At 40.3% G+C, this 25677-nt stretch overlaps 1 protein-coding gene across 2 annotated transcripts; it reads right to left on the reverse strand.

The window, feature by feature from the left end:
- Nucleotides 14508-21555, reverse strand: LOC109229220 (methyl-CpG-binding domain-containing protein 13). Of its 2 annotated transcripts, none has more exons than XR_002068521.1 (12): nt 21375-21555; nt 20107-21095; nt 18745-18863; nt 18514-18633; nt 18279-18366; nt 17488-17579; nt 17307-17411; nt 17063-17172; nt 16677-16764; nt 16573-16589; nt 16377-16463; nt 14508-15092 (listed from the first exon to the last, which is right to left on the reverse strand). XR_002068521.1 is itself a non-coding variant. In XM_019394587.1 (12 exons), exons 2-11 carry the CDS (start codon nt 21026-21028, stop codon nt 16380-16382), a joined length of 1764 nt encoding a protein of 587 aa, XP_019250132.1. In that variant the 5' UTR covers nt 21029-21095; nt 21375-21555; the 3' UTR covers nt 14508-15092; nt 16377-16379. The 2 variants fall into 2 exon arrangements, 1 of the variants encoding a protein (XP_019250132.1); XM_019394587.1 differs by having other exon boundaries at nt 16554-16589.

Here is a 25677-nt window from a genome sequence, read left to right on the forward strand (position 1 = left end):
CTCCCGTAAAATTTGCGGGAGTTCCAGACCTTTCCTCGTCCCGCTGGTTAGGGGACCGACTATGTCCATTCCCCATTTGATGAAGGGCCATGGGGAAGTGACCGAGTGAAGTGGTTCTCCTGGTTGGTGTATCATGGGGGCATACTTTTGGCATTGTTCGCATCGGCGAACATATTCCGCTGCGTCTTTCTTCATAGTGGGCCAATAATAGCCGGCTCGTATTATGCAGCGCACGAGGGCGCAGTTGCCCGTATGGGCACCGCAATGACCTTCATGTACCTCTTCGAGCACTGGCCGCGTTTGTTGCGGCCCTAGACGCTTGGCCAGGGGTCCGCCAAACGTCCTTTTGTAGAGCTCGTGGTTTATCAGGCAATACCGGGCGGCCTGTTCGCGGAGCTTCTTGGCTTCTTTTTTGTCGAGTGGGAGTGTTCCATCCTGCAGATAGGATACAAATTGGTTGCGCCAGTCCCAAGTCAAATTTAAAGAGAGTACCTCAGTGTGATCAATGGCTGAATGGAGGAGGGTGACCACGCTTTCTTTGTTGAAGTTTTTAGTGGCTGCGGCCAATTTTGCTAGGCCGTCTGCTTCAACGTTCTGTGCTCTCGGAACTTGTTCGAAGCGGCACTCGTCGAACTCGGTCATTAACCTGTGGATCTCTGACGGGTAGTGGGAATGAATCCTTTGGGCATGCTTTGTTCAGATCAGTGAAATCCACACACATTCTCCACTTCCCGTTTTTCTTTTTGACCATGACGACATTGGCGACCTACTGGGGGTACTTTGATTCTCTGATGGAGCCGTTGGCCAGTAACTTGTCTACTTCCTCACTGACCGCTTCATTGATAGCGGCGTTGAATTTTCTCCTCATCTGTCGCATGGGCGGATGTAGTGGATCGACATTCAGCTTGTGGGTGGCGATGTCTCGCAGGATTCCCGGCATATCTGAATGGGAAAAGGCGAACAAATCTGCATTGTTAGTTAAGAATTCACGATACTTACTTGGGTTGGCGAGACCGTGCCCGATATAGGCTTTCTTCGTAGATTGGTTTCGTCCAATTGGACTGGGTTGAGATCTTCGACCGTTGCTTTACAGGCCTCTACGACGTCAGGGTCTTTGATGGCGTCCGTTGTCGGGTTGACCTTAGTCCCCGACACGGCTAATTGCTATGCCTCCGCGCTTGGCCCCTTTAGCTGTTGGGTGTGGGCGCAGCCTTGGGCTATTTTGTAGCATTCTTGTGCGGTGCGTGGCTCGCCTCGAATACTGAATACTCCCCATGGGGTAGGGAATTTGATCACTTGGTAGTGGCTTGAAGGGACCGCTCGCATGGCGTGTATCCATGGGCGTCCTATGATGACGTTGTACGCCGTTTCTTGGTTCATCACGTGGAAAGTTGTTTCCAGCGTGACTCCTCCCGCTAAGATGGGCAGTGCTATTTCTCCGGACGTCCGTTCCACTGCATTGTTAAAACCGGTTAGTGTTATGCAGCGGGGTATTACCTTATCCTCGAGCCCCATTTGTATGAGGACCCTTGGGTGGATAATACAGGCGCCACTTCCGTCATCGATCATGACTCTTTTAACATCCGTATCAGCGATACGTAAAGTGATAACTAAAGCATCATAATGAGGGAAAGACAAACCGTCGGCATCAGACTTATCGAAGGTGATACAATCTTTGAAGTCCTCATACCGTTCATGGGCGATGGTCCGCTTTAGTCCGTGTGTGGTGGCGAGTTTGACGTGATTGATCGCTGACTCGTCGCCGCCTCCGACGATCATGTTTATCGTGCGCGCTGGGGAAGGTGGCTTCGGCGGCCCGTGGGGTTGTTCCCGTCTGCGTGCAAAGTTGATTTTTCCTTTGTCGCTGAGTAGCTCCCTCAGGTATCCCTGGTTCAGCATCCTGACCACCTCTTGCCGCAGGCCTATGCAGTCTTCGGTTTTGTGTCCTCGTTCCTGATGGAACTCACATAGGGCGTTTGATTTCCTTGTGGCAGGGTCTGATTTCATCTTCTGCGGCCAATGCACCTTGGTGCCTAGCTTCTCCAGTGCGTACACTATCTCTGAAGGAGACACACAAAAGTTATGGGCGGTTAGTAAAGGGGGCGTACCTCTTTCGTTTCGTAGTGGGGCGACGTGTCGCTGTAGTGCGTCTGTATGCCTTGGTGGCGGATGGGAGGATCTGGTGTATGGCTGGTGTCGATCTCTGTTGGAGCGGGGGAGTTGTTCTCGTCGTCCTTCGTTCCGTCGATCTCTTCTCGTTTCTGAGTGTATCGCTGTTAGCCGTTGGGTCGGCCCATTAAGATCATCCTCGTCCGCTCGTACCTCGGCGCAATAGGCGTTGTGGATTTCCTCCCATGTGGTAGGGGGATATTTCATGAGGCGGCTCAGCAGCTTCCTGGTTGCCCTCGAACCATCTCTGCTTAGCCCGTTCTGGAAAGCGGCGACTGCCATACCTTCCGATACATTTGGTAGACTCATCCTTACCCTGTTAAACCTTGCCAGGAAGTCCCTGAGTCCCTCTCCTGTGTTTTGCCTGATGGCGAAGATGTCGTTGACCCTGGCCTCCGCTTTCTTCGCGCCTGCATGGGCTGTGACGAATTTATCCGCCATTTCCTCGAACGTTGTTATTGCCTTAGCCGGTAGCTGGGAGTACCATGTTAAGGTCCCTCCTGTCAACGTCTCGCCAAACTTCTTCAGCAGCACCGACGGTACCTGTTCTTTCGATTGGTCGTTGCCCTTCACAGCGGTGACGTAGTGGATCAGATGATCCTCGGGATCTTTGGTTCCGTCATATACCCTTAAGTAGGGTGGCATCTTGAAGGTTTTTGGGGTGGAGTGAGGAGCAGCTTCTTCGGTGTATGGTTGTTCAACGAACCTTCCCACGTCGCGTTTTGGTAGCAACTTGGGAGCACCGGGGATCTTGTCGACCCTCTCCTGATGTTCCTTCATCTGACCGCGGAGCGCCTTGTTTTCGCTTTCCATTTCTTCCATCTTCTTTAGGATGGCTGTTAGCGTGCCATCGTTGGTCTGTGTCTCGATGGGTTTGTTATTTACCAGTGTAACTTCCGGTTCACCTACTGCAGCAGTGGTACCTACCGTTGGTGCACATACGATGTTATTTTGCGGTGACCTCTCAACCAAGCCACTTAGAGTGCTTGTTAGCCATCTTTCCAGTAGCTCTTTGACCGCTGAGGGTGCTTCCGTAGCCGCAGATGTGGAAGCTCCTTTTTCGTGCAAGATCGGCAGGCCTTCGGATGGGGAAGGTGAGATCTCTGCACCTGGTGTGATGCTAGGGGTTTCATTCAGGATGCCATCGTCACTGGCCTCGTTGAGAGGTCCCAGGAGATTGGTAGTGACACCCAATATGGCTTTCGATCTTGTGTTATTTTCGGCCATTTTCTGTTTTTGAGTGGTGTAGAGAGTAGTAGTTGGTTGATCTCTAGGTGGATACTATGGTTTTGATTCTCGAAATTCCCACAGACGGCGCCAAATTTTTTGGCTCAAAAGTTAACGATGTACTTTGTAAGCGATAAAACAATCAAAAAATAGAGAAGGGGTAAATCGTAATCAAATATAATAAGCCTAGAGATGCAAAGATGATAATATTGTTGTAGATCTAATATTGCAAAGTGACAATGTATGTTAATAAGGTATCTTCGTCAGAAGTAGTGATATAGAGAGAGAAAGACAGAAAATGAGAGAGTTGTATTAGATCAGATGATCCCTTTTGCAATGTGGAGGTCTCCTTTATATAATAGGAGACCTTCCTCGAAATAATCAAAAAGTTACAGAGATAAGTAACGTCTCCCTAGTATAGACACTGAGTTCTAAACGACGTCGCTTTGGTCCTCACGGCTGAGTCGTACCCGCTACGTTGGCCGGCGTACACTCATTGGGCGTACCCACTGGCGTAGAGATACTGAGGGTCAAATTTGACCGTATACATGTATAATTGTTTAAATAGTTTTTGGCCAAAAGGTATGCAGCGGCTCTATTTTACAGATATCCAATTGATATATTTTTCATTATGAATTATCTTAATTGGATGTAGAGTTCTGAAATGCTGTTAATCGCTAGTAGTTTTATAAAGCTCGGATGTGAGAAATAGTGGAGTCGTTAGTCTACTCAAAATAAAAATGGAAGATACTCTTCAAGTCTTAAGTTGGCACGTCCATGCAACATGCCTCCCTGTTTTATTCTTTCTTTTCCTGTTCTTTTTCTTGTTTTTGTTGGGGTAGGGGAACGGTTTTTTTTTTTTTTTTGGTTGGGGCCGGAGAAAAGAAAAAATATACTTGTATATAATGTTTATGCTAATTAATGAATACATAAATAAAATGTAGCTATATATATATATTGTTGTTACTAAATCGGAATTAATTAATAAAATATTTATTTTAAATTATTATTTAATCATAATAAACTAATTTAATTTTATAAACATTAAATGCAAATATTTTTTTATTGAAAGAAAAAAAACTCGTCCACCACCCAAAATCACCACACACGAAGGGGGGGCGGCGGCTGCTAACCAAAGTGATATGGTTGGATCTTAGTGGGATCCGACTTATTTATGGTTTGAATATTAGTTAGTGCTAATGTAAGGAAAATGAAAATAGTGGTCCACTTTGCTTACCATTTGTAAAACCCGATTGACAATTTTTGGGGCAAAGAGAAGCAAGTGGGGAGTATAATATTAACATGTGTCCGATGTTTGATTGCGAGTGACAAGCTCTATACGATAGTACTTTGGGCATTAACTGTTTTTCCTTTATACCCTTCCACTTTAACCTTGAACGTGGAAGATTGTTGGAATTGGGATTTTAGTTTAAGAGACTCTAACCACTCTCTATAACTAGGACTAACGTACCCACATACACTCCCCAGGTATCACCTCATCTGTTTACCGTAAAACGGTATAGTTAAATTTATATGTGGTTTATAGACAAGTGAATTAATTTGATCCAAAATAAGAGACAAATTAGACAGAAATACAAGACTTATCTTGGTTCCGAGCGCAAAACTACTGGGAGCAATAAGATCAATGCAAATAAGCAAGAAAGTAAATTGTTATTTGAGCTTTTGTTGAAGTATAAAATATGCCTGTCAGAAAATTCGTCCCCTTACAATGATTATAGAGCTCACTATTTATAGTTGCACCTAGGGAACAAGGACTTAGGATCAAGGCCCTCTTTAATGACATTTATGAGGACCATTGAAGAATGTGTAACGGTATGCAGCTTTTTAACGGGCTGCGTACTTAATATTGTAGAATATTATTCATTAAATGCTACTGGGTGGCAGCCATTTATTTCACCTTAATGAATATCATTCTTTCTAGATGACAAGCGAGATCGTTGTCTTCAGGTTTGGCTATCTTCTGTCTTCGATTTCACGTATCGTTTTCTCATGCAAATATTAAATGGGCAAAATACATAAGTTACCACCTGATCTATGACCCAAATCCCCCTTATACACTTTTTGTGAACGATAATAACATTACACACGCAACCTTTCTAAAGTGTATCTAGTACACACCACATATGACAGATGGCGCACACGTGTTTTACAGAGGCGGGTGAAAGTAAATCTTTTAGGTCTTAATCATTACTCAAATGCCATATGTCCAGCCTTTTGTACTTTTAAACGTTTTTTTGAGTCAATTCTTTTTTTTTTCTTTTTTAATTATTTCATCTCCAAATAATTTGGTCCTTTTCCACACCCCACCTGTTTTCCTCTTCCCCTGGCCACCCACTTTGTCTTCTCCATAGATAAACTCTAAAACACAACAAGAATTGTAGAGCTAGATCTAAGTTCTAAATTATTAGTCATCTCCTCCGAGATTTAACCTTTTCAGATATGCAAATAAAATCAATGACTGGTTTCTCTATTTGTTCCATAATTTTGTTTTCAAATCTGCTGATTCATTCTTTAAATTCAAAGATCTATTTATTTAATTGAATGGTTGTGAAAATGGGGGCTATAGTGTTTGTGGGTTTTGCTCTAAAAATTAATGGCGGTAGTGGTGCTGTTATGACAATGGTGATTTTAATAAAGAAATTTTTTTTTTTGTAGAAGATGGACATCATTAGCTCTTATAGCCTGTTTGCCCAAGCTTTTTTTTGGGCCAAAAGTGCTTTTTTTTTTGCCAAAATCGCTTTTGGCCAAAAATTGAGGTGTTTGGCCAAGCTTTTGGAAGGAAAAAAAGTGTTTTTGAGGAGAAACAGAAGCAGTTTTGGAGAAGCAGAAAAAAATAGCTTCTCTCCTAAAGCACTTTTCTGAGAAGCACTTTTGAGAAAAATACACTTAGAAGCAGTTTTCAAAAGCTTGGCCAAACACTAATTATTGCTCAAAAGTACTTTTCAAATTAATTAGCCAAACACAAACTACTTCTCACAAAAAGTACTTTTTTAAAAAGTACTTTTGAGAAAAGCAATTCTCAAAATAAGCTGATTTTAGAAGCTTGGCCAAACGGGCTATTATTCATCTCTAAGAGTCAAGCTCCATTGGCAATAGTGAGAAAATGGGATACGGTACTGCTGATTATGGCGTTAATGGTGGAAAGCCGATGATAGGGTTATGATTGTGGAGAAGATGACTAAGTGGGTTGATTGGGGGGAGAGGAATTACTAAAAACGGGAAAGGGGGATCTTTTTTCTTTCTTTTTTTAAAAGAAGAAATTTTAATTATGGTGTAAATTAGGTATTTTATTGTATTTTCTTTCCGTTTTGACACATGTCACAGTATTATTGGTGCGTGATATTATACATATTTTGAAAAGCTGGTCAACAAAAAGATGGTGTGTACTCGATACACTTTAGAAAGGTTACGTGTGTAATGTTATTATCGTCCACAGAAAGTGTGTAAGGGGATTTGTGCCATAGGTCAGGTGGCAACTTATGTAATTTGCCTATTGAATGTGAACATATTTTACCCCATATATCATCACCATCCAATGTCATGGAGTCTTCGCACTATATTCCACCAGAACCCCTAGATAAGCCCTCTACCACAGAAGATCTAATGATGGAGGATTTAAATTTAACCCCCCTCCCCCCCCCCCCCTCCCAACAATCCTTCAATGAGGCACTAGAAGACAGGAGATTAGCCTCCACAAGTAGTTATAGCCTTGACTATCTCCCAAATGACACATTACCGGAACCATCAACGGTTAACGATCCCATTTCTTTAACTCAAGAAGATAAAGCAAGATTGTATCACCCCTAGCACTTCTCTGTCATTGTTAAACTATTCGCTAGACAGATCCCGCACCTCACCCTTAGAGCTAAACTGAACAGGTTGTGGGAACGATAGAAAAATCTCATCCTAATTGACTTAGGATGGGATTACTTTACTGTTAAATTCAATTTAGAAGAAATCATGATAAAGGCTCTTTATGGTGGGCCGTGGTTCATTTTTGGGCAATTCCTAACAGTGCGCAAATAGGAACCAAGCTTCGTCCATGGCTCAACTATCCTTACCTCTACTGCTATTCGGATACGACTCCCCCAACTACCAATAGAATTTTACGATCGTGATATCTTAGAAAAAATAGGGGCAAGAGCTGGTAGACTCCTCAAAGTGGACTCCTGCACTTCCTCCACCTTAAGAGGCAGGTATGTTAGACTTTGCATACAAGTTCCAGTGGAATCACCAGTCATCAAGTATGTCACAATTGGATCTCACACAGTCAATTGTCTACGAAGGCGAAGGCATCATGTGTATAGGCTGTGAGAGAATTGGTCATACCAACAACAGATGCAACTACCAAACAATTTTACTCACTAACCAGTCGACCGAACCCCCATTGAACCAACCAAAAAAGGATGAAGATGAGTGGAAAATGGTAAGATTCCACAAAAACAAGAAAGGACAGCAATGGACCACTAACTTCACACCCCAAGAACCAAACACAGAGGCTAAAGGAATTCTGGTAAAAATGTTTGATGTTGCAACAGGTAAGTTCCTAAACACCCAAATTTTTCATTACCAAGGGAAACCCACGCCTTCTACCTAAAAGGGAATGAAGAATCAACCAGGTAAATTAAAGTCTGACAATTTGCATACCCCCACCTCTAATTTTCAACTTAGCCCACTGACACATCCCCAAATAAAAAAGATTCTAACCCCTATCCATCCCACAGATTTAACTACCCACCCCAAGAAAGAGAGCCTACTACCCACCCCAAATTCTGGCCATGGAGCCCACAAAAAGACAAGTGACACAAAGATGGGCCCCCAAAGGCCACACAAGCAGACACGCGCTCACACACGAACATCCTTCACTCCCCACCCCCCTCCGAACTCCTTCCTCTCCCCTTACTGTCTCTACCAAATCCATTCTTAGGTTTAGCCCAAAATCTTTACCAAATCGGCTAGCTGCAACAGGTAATCATCACACTACATTAGACGAAGTGACACCTTTCATCTCGTCAAGCAGACCACGCATCAGAACAAATCCTCCATCACCAATGCAATCAAGGAAAATTCCGCTTTTATTACCACTTTGGGTAATAACCTTCCCACCTTAACAGCCCACAATTTTGATACCAACAATGACTCAACCATCAATGCCAAACTAAGCAAAAATGGAGTAGGAGCCCATACCTCCATTGACATTAGTATCGGCACACCTCCCACCAAATCACACACCGGGATCGTGGCTAAAGCTAGCTATATAAGGACAAAGCCAAATCTTCAACCTGAAGATAGGCTCAGTCCCAGTAGCTATCCATGTCCAAGACCCACTCTTCTTATCCCAATCTATAACGGCGGGTCTGAACCACGACACAGCAAGCTTTGGCCACCAACTCTAGCTAACTACCCTTCTCCAAGCACAGTACTCGACTGGGACAAGGAATATGTCAACGGGCAAATTCAACATGCTGATGAGCTAAGTGTGTCAGGCCATCGGCTCAACGGAGGGCACAATATCAGTGCTTCATCAGACACTGGACTTCCTCAAGGAGTCAAACTTAGAACTGGAGGAAACATTAGCAAACCTAAGGGTGCCAAAAATAACAGTGATATTGTTGGAAAAAAGCCATGTGATAGAGTTCAAAGAGTGACTCAGCAAAATGCTTATTGCGCTCTGCCCAAGAAAGCTGCCAAGTTGTAGCCTCGAACTCCAGGTGCCCTCATTCCCAAGCTTAGAGCACTCCATAGCACTACTATGTCCATCACTAGGGAGGGAGAGCTAGAGAGCACTGGCCAAAGGGAAGGGGAAGGGTGTCAAGAGGAAGACACCACACCAACAAAAGCTTCTAATGAATGTTATCATATGGAATACCAGGGGTGCGGATAGTGTCGAGTTTCAGGGATAGTGCTCCTCCACGGTCAAACTCCACAATCGTTCGGTTCTAGTCCTTCTTGAGACCCGTATGGCTGACTGCAAACATCTTACCAATGAACTACAGTTTAGTGACCAGTTCCAATCTCCTGCCAATGGCCAATCTGGTGGTATAGTGGTCATGTGGAAGGATGACCTCATCAAGCTTGAAGATGTGTCCACAACCCCTCAGGGTGTTCATGTCATGGTCAAGGTATATTCCTCTCCCAACTTCTTCCTTTTTAGCGCAATATATTCTAGCAATACCTTTAGTGATAGGATTAAACTCTCGGATCACTTGGTAGACATAACATCTATTTTAAGGGCATCTAGCTAGTAAGGGGTGACTTCACTGAAGTCTTAAAATCCAGGGATACGTTTGGTGGAAATAACATTAGTGCTAATAGAGCAAACCACTTTTGGAACTGTATCAATAAGTGTAATTTGATTGACCTAGGATTCAAGGGCACTAAATATACTTGGAGTAACAAAAGATACTCTAGCAGGCAAGCCTCATCCTGGAGAAACTAGATAGATGCTTAGCCACTAGTGATTGGATTGAACTGTACCCTGATGCCAGTGTCACCCATCTCCCCAAGACTCACTTTGACCACTCCCTTTGCTACTCTCCTTCTACGATGCCCAAACCAGCCACAACAGGCCTTTTCGATTTGAAACAATGTGGTGTGGCCACCCTGACCAACCCCTAATCATCCACCAAAGCCTCTCTAGCTATGACACTCTGACCCAAGCTACCTCAAAATTCCAACACAATGCCCTGAAATGGAATAAAGAGGTCTTTGGGAACATATTTCATAGGAAAAACATATAATTGCCAGGCTGACTGGCATCCAGAAATCCCTTCAATTTCCCTTCAATAGATTCCTCCAAAACCTAGACACCCATATCCAAAAAGAATACTCAAACATCCTTAGATGTGATGAGACTCCTGGAACTAAAAGCCAGAATTAATTGGCTTTGTGATTGAGATGTTAATACTAGGTTCTTCCACACCTCTACCATAAACAGAAATATGAGGAATAAAATTCTATCCCTTAAAAATAAGGTGGGTAACTGGACCCGTGACCTGGAGGGCATTAAGGACATGGTCCAAAATTATTTCAAAGGCATTTACACTACTGACCACACCCACACTGCTCTTCATGGCATCCAATCAATGTTTGGCTTCAACACCCTCTCTCATGAAGCAACTCTTAGCCTCAAATAGCAACTGAGACCAAGTGAGATTACTAATGCGCTCTACTCCTTCAAGGCATCTAAAGCCCCTGGGCCTGATGGTACTGGCACCTTGTTTCTCACCATGTCACTACCTTCTACACCAATGCCTTCTCTATATATGAAATGCCCCCTGAAGTGAACTCAACCCATCTTTGTCTCATCCCTAAATGTGTCAATGCTACCATGCTTAGGAATTTCATACCAATAGGGCTCTATAACACTATGTACAAGTTAGTCACCAAAATCCTTGTCAACAGGCTCAAATCTCACCTCAGCACCATCATTGGCCCCAACCAGACAAGCTTTCTCTCTAATATAAGAGCTTATGATAATGCTATCATTGTCCAAGAATATATCTCCCACTTCAACAATATGAAAGGGAAAGGCACTAACATGATCCTCAATCCTGAAAAGGCTTTTGACAAGTTAGAATGGTCTTTCATTAAGAACACCCTCATCTTCTATAATCTACCTGAATGAATGATCAAACTCATCATGTCCTGCATCACTTCAACCTCAATCTCCATTCTCCTAAATGGAAACAAGAAAGAACCTTTCATACCTTCTAAAGGTATTAGGCAGGAGGACCCTCTATCCCCCTACATCTTCATAATGTGCATGGATAGGCTCTCTAGACATATTGATTATGAAGTGGACCTAACAAATTGGACCCCCATATCCACCCGTAGAAATGTCCCTAGGATTTACCACCTCTTCCATGTTTGATGATCTCACACTATTTTGCTAGAGCAAACAAAAAGAATTGTGTCCATCATCAGAACTTTAAACTCTTTCAACTTGGTCTCTAGCTAAAAAGTCAACATGATTAAGTCCAAGGTGATTTATTCCAAGAACACATCCAAAGAGAATATGGACTTATACACCAGCATCTTTGGCATCAAATCATGTACCAACTTTGGCAAATACATTAGATTCCCCATTTTCCATAAAAGACCCACCAATGGCAACCTCCAGTTCATCGTAGACAACATGCATTCCAAACTGGCAGGTTGGAAAACTAGATTTCTAAACATGGCAGGGCGCACAACACTAGCAAAAGCTAGCATTGCAAGCATCCCCGGTCATGTCATGCAATACATCAAGCTACCCATATTCACTTGCAAAAAGATCAACAAAATCCAAAGAGACTTCATCTGGGGTACCACAATTGAGAAAAGGAAGATGCATATACTGAGATGGGATATCATAACTAAACCCAAGCCCCATGGTGGACTGGATATCCAAAAAATTGAGCTGAAAAATAAGGCTTGCCACTCTGGCCTGGCCTGGAGGCTCTTTCATAAGAATAACTCCTTTTGTACCAAAAAACTCATTGCCAAGCACTGTACCCAGAGTAGAAGGAAACCTGCTTCCAGAACCTGACAATGCATCTTGGAGGGATGGAAAATCTGCAACAAAGCCTCTAGGTGGGTTGTCAACAATGGTAACAGGGTGAGCTTCCTAATTGACAGCTGGATTCCTAACTTGGGTCCCACTGACTCCATCATCAGTGGCCCCAAGATTATCGGGGAAGATAACATCAAAGTTTCCTCTATATACAACAATGGGAACTAGAACTTAAACTCTCTCTCCTTCACCATCCCTGGCCAACTGGCTTTCACCATCACCAACTCTATTCTCAGTATGAACCCAGTGAAAGAAGACAACTCATCTGGGGACCCACTAGCAATGGACTTTTCTCATCCAAATCAGCTTACTCCATACTTAACCCCTAGTGAAACATACACTCTGAGCATAGTCCATCTTTCAAATGGATTTGGAAACTGAAAATACCTAATAAGATAAGATTCTTCACTTGGCGTCTAGCACACAAGAGACTGCCCACCAATAAGTCTCTACACAAATTGGCCTCCAAGTCAATCCTAGTTGTCAAGTGTGCAATGGCACTAATGAAACCATAGACCACACCTTCTTTCTTTCTCCCAATACCAAATCTTTTTGGAACAACATCTACAGTAGTGCTACTAACCAATATATGCACATAGGATTCACTCCTGATTCTTGGAATACAACATGGAACAAGCTTAAGGATAAGCAATTTAATGACTTCATAAATTGGCATTTTCTTGTAACCATCTGTTTCTGGAATATTGACTTACAAGGAACAACAATCTGTTCAACCAGAAGAAGGAACAAGTCCAAACCAAAACTGTCATTGCACAGGCCATAGAATACCATCTACTAGCCAGGAACAAACCTCACAAGGAATGGGCCACCATCAGTGTTAAAGGGGAACCTCCTGAGAGAGGCCTCAAACTTAACACTGATGGCTCCTCTCTTGATAACCCAGGAACATGAGGCATAGGGGGGTATTTAGGCTATATGAAGGGCTTCCCAACCATTACAAATAATCTGGCAAAACTACTTGCACTGCTAGAAGGCCTAAAACTAGCAAGAGAGCACAAGCTGACTCCCCTTGTGATCAACACTGACTCATAGGAAATGATTAGAATGTTAAAACATGGTCATATTCCTTACGACAACTTTGTTTGTGAATGCACGTCCTCGATGACACAGTTGGGGAACCCAACCATCAGCCATAGTTAAGGAAGGAGCAAAGAAAAGGCTTTTTGACAAAATTAGGATTTTGGCAGTTCCTCCGATATTTGCCAATGATACACTATGGGTAGACATCCTAGGAATTACTTTCAATAGGAAAACTTTGGTCTGTAATATAATTACTCCTATTTCAAACAATGCTGACCACCTGGGCAACCTCTCTAACTCGCCACCCCTGTAATTATCTTGTTAATTAAGTATCTGATTTATCAAAAAGAAAAAAAAAAACTTGGATGTGAATCATTCACATCGCAAGGGTTGTTAAATTACTTAACATTTTTCATTCTATATGTTCAGAATTCTGTAACAATAATATTCCTCATAAACTTACGTAACATATGTAGAGAGCACAAAGATTTTTGCACTTCCAGTGTAACTTAATCTATAATAGTAAGTTAATGATTATTTTTATAAAATTGTCAATTAATATTCCTTACAGAAATTTATCGATCAAAATCTTGTAAGTGATAATTATTTAAATACTATTACAGGTCCCGTGCATAAAACTTTATACAAGTATCATACGATCACTTTTACAACCACAACAGACCCTTAAACCCATTGGGGCTGTCTTATATTCCACCCAGAAATTTACTTGTTGGTCTCGTTTGTTTTCCTTTTCTCTTCTTATCTTCAACTCTCAATTTTATTTATACGTAAAATGATTCCATAATTATTAATTACAACAGCGTGGCCAAATGCACTTTAGCACGAGCCTTAACTTCCACAGAAGAGAAATATTAAACTAAAACCACGAACAAAAAAACGAAGTTCGGTAAACAATGCTTCCCAAGCATTTTAGTGCAAATGACCAAAGGGGAAAGCCAATTCTGGAAAAAGTTACAAGTTGAAACGTCCCATAAACTACGCAGTAAGCACCCATAAGTAACTTCCTTTGTCCTCTCTAGGAGGTGCCACATTTTCGAAGGAAAATGTTTTCTTGAAATATAAATGATGGTCTTATTTTTTTTGGTGTTTGGTTAGATAACAGTAAATATTTTTTTAAGAAATATATGATTTAGACAAACACTACGAAAAACAAAATGGGTAAGGAGGGGGAATAGGGTGGTAGATCGGGGTCTAGGGATCGGGATGGCGAGGATAGGGGTGGAGGTGATACAAGTGTGGAGGGGGTCAAGTGGGGTAGAAGAGGTTGGGTAGGGTTGGGGTAGGGGTGGGAGGAGGTGAGCGAGGGGTGAAGGTTGGGGTGGTGCGGGGTAGAGAGTGGGGCTGGAGGTTGAAAAAGAGTTTTGAAAAATATTGTTTCTCGAAGTCATTTTCCTTCAATTGAAGTGAAACAATTAAAAATCATACCAAACACATCCATAGAATAAAAAACAAATGAAAGTACTATTGTCACAAGTTAAGGCATACTAGTCAAAGGATCTCTTATTCAGCTGTTACAACAAAATCTCAATATTGTCAACAACGTGTCCCATGTCGTTTCGCTTAGCAATGAATCCAGGCATTTTATAATTTGAACAATTCAACCAACTCCAATGTCAATGGATTTCCATAGCTACAGAGAACCTAGCAATCATTTAAGTCAAAGAAAATTGGTGGAGAAACACTGCATTTTCAGTGACCGCACACTTTTATTTTTTCCTAACCAAAAAAAGCCTGCCCCCACTATCTTTAGGATACTGAAAATAAGTAACATTCGAATTCAAACATATTAAATGATTCCAGTAGACTACCCATTCAAAGGGCAGAACTGAGCAACAACTCAGATAAAAAAATGGAAGAATTTAACAAGATGATGCTCTCTGACAGGACCAAGTTGAAGATCGTGCAGATAAATAACATCAGGAATGAAAAATTGCAATAGCCACCATCTTTTACAAACGTTCTTCACCAATCAAGAGAAAACTACATATTCAGTTTATACCCATCCTTGGATATATTGCTTTCTAGTTGATAGTGGCAGGTGATCTGCACTGAAGCCAAGCTGAAAAGGACATGGACTAGTTCAGTAGTTACATCTCATAATATCAGCACCCATTCACAAGGCGAAGGAAACATAAATATATATCCATTGAAACCGGTAAATGCATGGAGTAGTAAAAGTTGACGAAACGATTCTCCCATGGACACCCCCAAAAAAAACACAACAAAATAAAAAAGTTAGAGAGAAAGGAGCAAATGTGATGAAACCGCCTACGGAGTGAAGTAGCCTAAACCAATTAGACAATGAATATAATGGCCAGAAAAGATAAAGAGGTAAATCCACCAAATGAAAGCAGGAGAAAGTATAGGTCAAAGAGTTCCCTCAAACAACTCAAAGCTGCACCGTATCTGAGAGGAAGAGGAGCGTGAGGTCCCCTCACCCTACTACCAAGTTAGTAACGACACAGAACCAAACAAAACAACTAGACAGGTTAGAAACTTAAGAAAGGGATCTACACCGAATGACTAGATCTAAATTAACACAACAAGGACCTCCCTTTTATCCACTGGCACTGTCATTACTACCCAAAATTGAACAATGTGACCTGGGTAGACATTCAGAGCTTTGCAGTTGATATGATAGAAAATATCAAATCGGCAAAAATTATGCTCTCTGAAATATTTCCTTGATCTAGGGGCAAAAATGCTAGGTAATTAAACCTTTACATTCCATCCATACAGCATTCATCTGATTAGCCCAGAGGCAAGTAAGACTTGTTTCTTCTCAAGATTGTCATTATTTAACGGAGTTAAAAAATTTAGGATAGGCTAATACTATATTTCAGTTGTACCTCAGAACATTGAGGCAACACAAGCAAATAGGAAAGATATTGATGGGAAGGAGACCAAGAAAATTCAAATCTACAGAACACTAGCTATTCAAGTTACGGGCCAACTTGTAACAGAAGACTGCAGCCAGATTATATTAAATAAGAGTTGGGCTAAAGCTTGACTATCTCCATCTCAAGAGGCACCACACACGAATTTAGCATAAACATTTTACAATTCTTAGGTTTCTTCCCAATCTAAATTCTACTAGCTATTCAAGAAATAAGCCAACTTAGAAGACTGAAGCCATGTTGAAATGCAATAAGAATCGAGCTAAAGCTCCCATCTCTGTCTCAAGAGGCTGACTAGAATTTAGCATACACGTGTGTTGAAAACTATCCTAGACTACAGCTCATGGCAGGGATTTGCTTTCAAGTTATAATAATACATCAACTATGCTAGATCCATCAGGATACATGAAAGGGACATCACCAAAGGCAAAAAGACAGAGGATTACCGTTTATGGTTTCACAAACCGAGCGATCTTAGAAAGCACTGTTCTTAAACTTCGGATACCCGCTCCAGATTTTGAGCTTATCATCACCTGAAGAAAAGCCAAAACACAGTATTATTGTTTTCTAACCAAAAATGCACCAAAACTCAAATTAAAGCTAATAAATTTGCCCCTTAGTACCACAGGTTGAACTACCGACTTGTATGTCTTGAGGCTCTGCAAGATAGTGCATGTACAAAATCAGTCTTACATGATACAAGCAAAAGGTTAGATAAAGAGGACACAAGATTTTTCTAAGTTCACCTCTTCAATTTGCATGGCTCGTCGTGCCACATCTATTGGGAAAACCGTGTCTGTCTTGGTTAAAATAATCTGGTATTTTGTTTGAGCTCTGAACATTAAGACAGAAAATTGAAAACTCAAGTCATCAGCAAGCTAACAATCACGCAAACAAGAAGTCCATCATATCTGCAAACACATTTTATCTTGGAGCCGAATAAGTCATATCAGACTACTGGCTTTCTTAGTTCATCATTTCTGAAGACTTTCATAGACATGGGCTGATGTAATGCACCATATAGGCTAGAATATATGCAACATTTTATCTAGCTAACTTCAACATTGGACAGATAACCTTTTTATCATTTTCATAGGTAGGACAGACGATTTATTTAAAAATATCCTTGTACCTCTCCATTAAATCAATGAGCTCATGATCCCTTGGTTTCATGCCCCACTTTGTATCAATCAGAAGGCAGACTCTCTTTAGACCAAGACGTGTAGAAACATACTCTTTCACCTGCAAATTGGAGCATTCAAAGAGGGTGCATTTTCGAAACTAATACAAAGAAACCTGAAACTTTTGGCAGTACCAACAAATCAACAAGTAACACAAGTAAAGCTCAGAAAGGTCAAAGCTAATCGTGTACTCACAAGCTCCTCCCAAGCTTCTTTCACTTCTTCTTTTGCATAAGCAAAACCATATCCAGGCAAATCAACCAAGCACATTTTTGAACCAAGGTTGAAGAAATTAATAGCCTGCAAACGTGCATATTGTTAGCTCTCATGTATAGTCTCTCAGGAAACAAACTTCAGTTTAGGAAGACAGTATCACCTGAGTGAGTCCGGGCTTATCTGATGTCCGTACAACACCCCATTGCCTGGTCAATGCATTTAGTAAAGATGACTTTCCCACGTTTGACCTTCCTATTTCAAGGTAACAAAATTATATAGGCGGCACCCAAATTTACACTCACTTGAATTCTTTATGTTTAAGTTGTAATCAATTCACTCTAGCATGCCAAAGATTTGTATAGCCACCAGTCCAATGGAAAGAATGTGACATCAAAGGGGATAAGATGAGAATCTAACATCAGATAACTTGGACAGTAGAAATCAGTGTGCCTGGTCATTTTAATTACTGTTATGTTTCTTAAACCAACACATCAAGGTGCATCATTATGGTAGTTTTACTTCAAGACTCCAAAATATGTGTTCTTTGACAAGTATCGCGTAGAACATGCATTATTTTTTATGAAGACATAACTTGTAAAATGGTATGAGCATATAGTATTAGGCCCATATATGCAGCTTTCAAGAGGATGAAAAGTTGAGGTAAATGGGATGTCAATAACAATAATAAAATTCATATTATATTGAACTTTCCGGGATTAACTTCTCTACCACAGTGAACGGATAAATTACAAAAAAGAAAAAAAAATTCTGAACTGATGGACTTCAATGTCAACCAATTATGCATAAAGACAAGAAGATAGTGTGTCATTTTTCACAAAACACAAGCTCGTGTTAAAGCCATAAAAAAGAAGGAGAAATGGAAAGTTAAGTATTCAAGCCAAGCATAAAGGAAAAGAAAATTCAAAACAGAAAGGGGACTGATCAGTAAACCTGCAAAAGCAATCTCTGGAAGATCTGCAGGGGGGAATGACGAGGAAACCTTAGCTGCAGCAAAAAATTCCAACTTATTCCTGAATACCTACAGAAACAGTAGCTATGAAAATAAGTGGAGTAGAATGAAAAGAGAACATCAGCATCATATGTGGCTTCATACTATGGTGAAACATGGAGCTAAAGACATGCCAAGGATTTGATATCATCTAAAATATACTATTAATTATTGTACCGGCTCTTCAATCCGCTCCCTTTCTGAGCTTGTTGAGAAAGGAATGTTATCTAAGGGAGCAGAGAGTTCAATGTTATAGCCTGCCCTCTTTAACTGAATATCGCGTCTACGACCCAACAACTGCAGTATAAATTCGAAGAATTTAGACTTTAGATAGAAATGATGAACACTGAGATGTCTGCACTAACAATATTGGCAATCAAACATACAAATCCTGGAAAGAGTGATTACATTGTCTTCCACAAAAGAAAGGATAGATGGACTAGGGCGTATTGCACGAAACTGTGCATTCTTCGACAGTTCAACAGTTTTATCTTTTGCTGAATCTTCTTGCTTTTCCTTATTCTTATCTGAAAGCGACAAAATGAGTTCAGACAGAAAATGCTTAATCTACTTTACTTGCAGATGAACATCAACTAGCATCACATGACATGAAACAGCTAGGATAACTAAACTAATAAACATGAGGCTTATTAGCGTCTCTATACTGGAGAAAGGAGTTAAAAACTAGTAGAGGAAGGTGTTTCTACTTTGAACCACTAGGCACTCCTGTTAAAAGGAAAAAAATAGTTTCAGTAAAGTTAATTTCTTTGGAACACAGTTGCTCCAGGACAATAAAATAATAAAGCCTCTACCACTTATGAAAGAACTAAGTAGTCAAGAATCATAGCTCATGTTCTTACAGACCTGCCGGTTTATTTGTTAAATAAAAGTACTCCAGACTAAGCACGAAGTTTAAAAATGTAAAGTATAACATACCAAAAACACCCTCTTGATCATGTGGTCTTAGAGGGTGTTTGGATTGGCTTATAAAAAGTATTAGCAAAAGCCAGGGAGTAGCAAAAGCCATAAGTTGGTAATACCCAACTTTTGGCTTTTGGCTTATTTTTGTACTTTTTATGCCTAAAAGTAAGTACTTTTAAGCACTTTTTATCGTTGCCAAACACCACAAACTAAAAAAGTGCATAAAAGCCAATAAGCACTTAAAATAAGCTAATCCAAACACGCTCTTAATCATGAGGGTTGTGGTAGGTTGACAACTAGTGTAAAGCTAGTCAATTCATGAAGAACTATATTGGAGTAAGACAGGCTCAAATGGAACGACATGGAGAGTGAGAATTCATATAGTAGAAACCAACGTGCTTAGGAATGACGCATAAATAGTAGCAGTTCTTGCTGTTTAAATGGTTCTACCACACTTTTAAACATGTTAATCACTGACGAAAGCGCAACAGATTCTAGGTTGTCATGGCTGGTTTAGAATAAAAAATAGCACAAGCACGGTATTATCTTTCAAGCGAGTGAAGAAAGATTTTATTTAAATCTAAATCTACAAATTTCAACTTCAAAAGGCTAAAAAATTTACACATTGTTATTTTTTTTAAATTTTGATCCACTTGAAATTCTTTAGCTTCAGCTATTCCTGCAAAGGAGCCAAATCAATGACAATGACAGGAGGAAACAACTGCTTTTTCCCTTCATAATGGAGGGCTCAGATGGCTGGATGTGTTGGCTGAAAGCTGAACAGAACATGATACCGATAGGGATAATAGTAGATATAATACACTGGAACTAGATGATTCAGATACTGACCTTTACTAGGGAGTCCATCATCAAGCCTCTTGTTCGAGGTATCATGAGGATCTATTCGAATGTCTTGCTTTTTCTTCTTTGGCCTTTGTTCATATACATCTGAATCCGCACCCAAGCTCTTCCTGTCTTGAACCTTCTTTCTCGAAAATCTACTAGGAGATTCAGCTTTTTGCTTGCTCCTATTCTGGTCCAATGCCTTTCTTTCTTTGGATTTTCTTTTACCATTTTCTTCTTCCTCATAGCCATCCACCTTAACATATTTCACTTCCCTTATCTCCTTCACCTTCCTAGAATTCCTCTCATTCGCCAACTCACAATTGTTAGACCTTCTACCTTCACCATATAAAGGCTTCTTTTTAGATTCTCTTGAATCGAAGAACTTTTCTTGCCTCTCCAAATTCATTTTACGTGTGCTCTGTTCTGACAACTTACTATTGTTAGACCTTCTAGCTTCACCATATAAGGTCTTCTTTCTAGATTCTCTCGGATCAGAAAACTTGTCTTGCGTCTCCAAATCCAATTTTCGTGTTCTATATGATTTGAGTGAGGACCTTCTACGAGAACTTCCAGCACTGTCCTCTAAAGTTCCTTCTTTGTCCATATCTCGATGAGCATAAACTCTCTTCCTTTTCCCACCAGAAATCCCCGATTTCCCCTTCAATGCTCCCTCATAAACTTCCTCCGCAGCATTCGACGTCACCGTGCTTTTTACACGGATTCCTTTCTTACTCGATACATTACCACCAGAATGAGAAACCCCATAACTTTCAGTTTCCCTATTTTGTTCTCTTTTACTTCTTCGAACTCCTTTTCCATTAGAATCTAGGTTTATACCACTCTTTTTATCATCTTTGGATATACCATTTGCAATTTTTAGTTTCTTCCTAAGCTTTATGTTTGCTGAACCCGTTGGAGCAGGCATCTCAAAGAAATTTTCACTTCTAGGCCCTTATTCAGACAGAAATAGTAAGCAGCAAATTTAGCCCAATCTGTAATTGAAATTTAAACAAATAATACGAATAAATCAACTCCATGATAATGAAGCACAAGAGTATCATAATTAACAATAAGAACAAATTCAACTCTATAATTATGTAGCACAAGAGTATTGAAATTAATATAGAGAAACTGCACTAATAAAGCCAATTACCAAATAAAATGACACAGATACAAAACAGCCCCTGAACCCTATAACATTTGCAGAATATATTCTGATAAAGCTACTAAAAGTCGGAAAATAGCAAAATGAAGAGGAAACGGTACATAACCTTATTCTTGGTATATAAGTGTTCCTCTTCTGTTTGTTTACAACTTGCAGCTATGTAGCCGTTGCTTAATTTGCCGCCTTTTATTTGGTTTATATTGCTGAGTTTCTTCGCCCTACTACTCTTCTTCCCAGTTTCTATTCAACACAGGGCTGTTCTTGTTCTCTCTCTTTTTCTCCTCTATTTTTTCTAGCGGACTGGGCTTTAGTATATAGTATTTAATCTTATTTGGGCTTTAGTATATAGTATTTAAGTTAAAATATCATGGTATAGCCAGTTTTCACACTGGTTAATGAAAAATAGCCAGCGTTTATCAAGTCAATAAAAAATAGCCACTATTTTGCTGCAACAGGGCCCGGTCCAGTATAATATACGGGAGTTCTGGTGCATTTGTGTACGAACTCCAGCATATTATGCTGGACCGGTATACTTTGCTAACTCCTGTAAAATTTGCGGGAGACTGGAGCACCATTGCTCCAAACTCCAGTATATTATACTGGACAATTATACTTGCTGGAACTCCCGTAAAATTTGCGGGAGTTCCAGCATAGTTATCCTGGAACTCCCGTAAAATTTACGGGAGTTCAAGCATACTTATGCTGGAACTCCCGTAAAATTTGCGGGCGTATTTTTCCGGATTTTGAACAGTGTTTTCGCTCAGATTTAAAGTGGCTAAATTTCGATGACTTTTGAAACTTGGCTATTTTTCAACGACCAGTGGTAAATCTGGCTATTTTTGAATTTCTCCCGGTATTTAATCTTATTTGGGCTTTATTTTGTACATTCGTATGGGTTGATTATGGATGGGCCCTCGACTGAAGGTGTTGTAAAAATTACAAGGCACGTCATATTTGGTCGCCCCCATTTAAGCTATACTCATATTTTTAAAATTATTTAACCTATACTTTAATTTTTACAACTTTAGACCAGCCGTCGCCTCCTCTTCTTTTTCCTGTGACCTGTGCGGTCCTTTCTTCCTCCTTTCTTTTCCTCTTCTTCTTCTTCTTCTTTTCTCTCTCAAACACATGAGAGTCTGTGTAAATATTATTGATTGAATATGAAATACACAGTAATTTAACAATAGGGTATGAGTTCTGCGTTAAGTACATTTATTATACCGAATATAAAAACACAGGTCCATGATCGGATATCAATAACAGGGTTACAGGGTTACATGGCCTAGTTATCATGGTGAGATTAACTTCTTAAATGCATCTTATTTCATTATCTCCAATTTCACAGTGGGAAATTATTGGCTACCTTGGACTAGAGTACCCTTACACTGGTGATTTTATATTTATAAGCAAGAATTTTTTCTTGGTCTTTTATTTAATTGGTTGTGTTTTTTAGCTAATTTCAAGTCTGAAGTTCTTCAGCAGGTCTGAAATTTGCACTACAAACTGAAGAACTTCAGACTAATTTGTCTGAAGTTTGTACTATGAACTAAAGTTTTTTCGATTGCCTTTGCATGCCATCCCAAACTTCAGGTGTAAATATCTAAAATTTTGCTTTGATAAGGTCACACTTCAGGCAAAAAACTCTGAAGTTCAAACTTCAAACTTCAAACATGTTTTTTTGCTACTTCAAACACGTATGTCTGAAGTAATCCGAAAAGTGGCTAGACTTGTAATTTTTTATGCAAAGCGGATATACGTTCAATAGTGACCCCAAAACTGGGTATATATGCAAATGCCTCGAAGGTGTTGCCTAAGGAAAGGGATGATTTACGCGAATGTCCTTTTTTAGGCCACTGTTTAAGATTTTGCCCTCATTCTAAAAAGTTGTACAAAAATAGCCTTTGAAAAATTAATCTCCTTCCGAATAACATTATATTAGGGTCTAATGTTTGTTCATATAATTTTTATTTTTCTCACAAAATATTAACATTTACAATGACTTAAAAAATTTTAAATTGTGATCTTACGTTTTTACATAAGATTTTTAGTTTGCTCCAAAAGGATCTTTAGATCGTAGTTTAAAAGGTTCATCAATTATAAAAAGTTTAAAATGATGTGCATTTATTAGATAACTGATATAAAAGGAACAACCGGTAAAAAAATTAGTTTAGGGGTGTGATTAGGTAAGAGAGTTCTCTGTAAGTTGTCATTTTATTTTGTGAGAAAATAAAAATAAAATATTAAGTAAGTAGACACTCAAAATAAATACAAAATGAAATAATAGATTGTAGAGCAGAAAGAGAAAAGGATGTTACTCCATTTGATAGCCGCTTGGGGCTAAAAAGCTTGGATCTTGATTATAATGGCCTCGTAAAGCTGTCTAAAATGAAAGAATAATAGAGCTTCTAGTATAAGCAAGGTGTTGATGATTACAAAATATTTTTCATAAACGAAGAAAAGTTAGATTTATAGTGAGGAGCCAAAGTTGTTTTCGTGATTTCTACTGCTGTTACACTCATTTATTCATGTCATTGGAATAGTTTATAACGACTATGTTAATAGTGAATTTTGTAACTGTAAAATAAATGATGAATCTCGGACTTCCCTTGTCTGTTGATCTCCTACTTTTTCAATCCGTAAACTCAGTCATCATATATATGAATTGTCCAGGCACTCGACCTTTCTTTTCGAGCACACGAATTGATCTTCCGATAAGTCTTCTGTCTTCTCCGATGTCATGACTTTCTGGTTTTTATTCTGGCTGTTGTGTGAACTGACTGGGCAATTCCTGTCATGTGTCCACTTCTCAATGGTACACAAACTGTTTACCTCGAAAAAATACGAGTAAATTTGTGGTTATAAAGATACATGATTTAATTCAATACCAATTGATAATCAAGAAATAAGAAGTAAAAATGAAAGATAAAGGTGAATCAAACCAATGTTACTCAACAGCAGTGACCTCGAGCACAGGGACCTCGAGGTAGGCTTGGTATCATAAGAACAAGTATAAAAGCAAAGTAAGAACAATAGAGCTAAAGGACAATGCTGATGGACAATAGGTGAAAAGGCAGAGAATATATTCCTTTCTCAGTAAAAAGATGATCTTACAAATGATTGGGGTTCCCTTTTTATAATAGAGGAACCCTAAATAAGGAATATTTTTATTTACAGTAGGGAATATTCTTGTTACAGCTGTCTCACCGCCTAGTACGGAATTGTACGATCTTATTCTGGAATTTGCGCCATGATCTTAGGGACGTGGCAGGAATCTAGCTCGCTCTGGTACAAATCCATAACGGTACTATTTCGAGGTCGAGCACACTTGGCCTCGGTATTCCTCGAACTCCTGCCTCCGGGCATTACACTCTGTCTTCGAGCTCGAGCCTGGTCCACTGGTCTCGAATCTCGACCTCTCCCGAACTCGAGCCCATGACGGACCTTCGAGCCTACAAATCAGAGGCATACGATTTGGACCGTATACAGATAGTCCCCACATTTCTTAGAATGAAATGATAAGAAACGATTTGATCCTCGCTTTCTCGAAGTCTTTAATGATGACGTCATTCGCGTGACATAGGCGTTCGAAGTGACTGAAACGTACCGTCGGTCCACTTCCCCAAAACATTGAATGCATGCCAGTATTGGTCAGCCACTAGTGCCGCCGAACCGTCGTTACCCTTCTATAAATATGAGGCTATTCTTTTGAGTAGAGAATTTTGCTCTTTCTTTACATCTTCATCTTCCTCATCTCTTTCTCTCAATCACTTGTTTCCACCGCTTTCCTAAGCGCCGGAAAACGCCAGGTTCTTGTGAAAAACACCACATTCTGATACAACATGTATTCTTTGGCTTAAAATTATGGCTAAAATATCCAAAACGGTCCCCAAAAAGGATAAAGCGTCGTCTTCTTCTTCCTCTCGGCTAGCCAAACCGGTGGTGCCGCCAACTCTTGAGGAGATCACCCCGGCCCTTGTGTGATTAAAAACGGATTTTAGCATTGAAAATCTCCCCGATGTCCCAGGTCGATGCGAGCATGCATCTCGATATATTAGTTTGATAATGGAGAAGCATCTTGAAGATGTGAGGAAGGACTGAGGCTGGGGAAATGAGGTCGTGGTTCAGATTCCAGCCCCCGGGGTAAAGCATCACCACCCATGTGGAGGGGGTTTTTAACGTGTTTACACTTACCCCGTTCACACTGGGTCCCCTTGATCCAGTGGTGATTGACTTCTGCAAACGTACGAAGTCACCCTTAGCCAGATTCACCCCTCCTTTTGGCGCATCGTGATCATGCTTCGCTTCTTTTCCGAAAAGGCCGAGGGGTTGGAATTCACCCTCAGCCACTTGATTCGACTATATCGGCCCCAGCTATTTCGAGGCTCATCAAGTTGCAGCGTCGAACACGA

Source organism: Nicotiana attenuata, chromosome 7, assembly GCF_001879085.1.
Source record: "Nicotiana attenuata strain UT chromosome 7, NIATTr2, whole genome shotgun sequence".
Lineage (NCBI taxonomy): Eukaryota > Viridiplantae > Streptophyta > Magnoliopsida > Solanales > Solanaceae > Nicotiana > Nicotiana attenuata.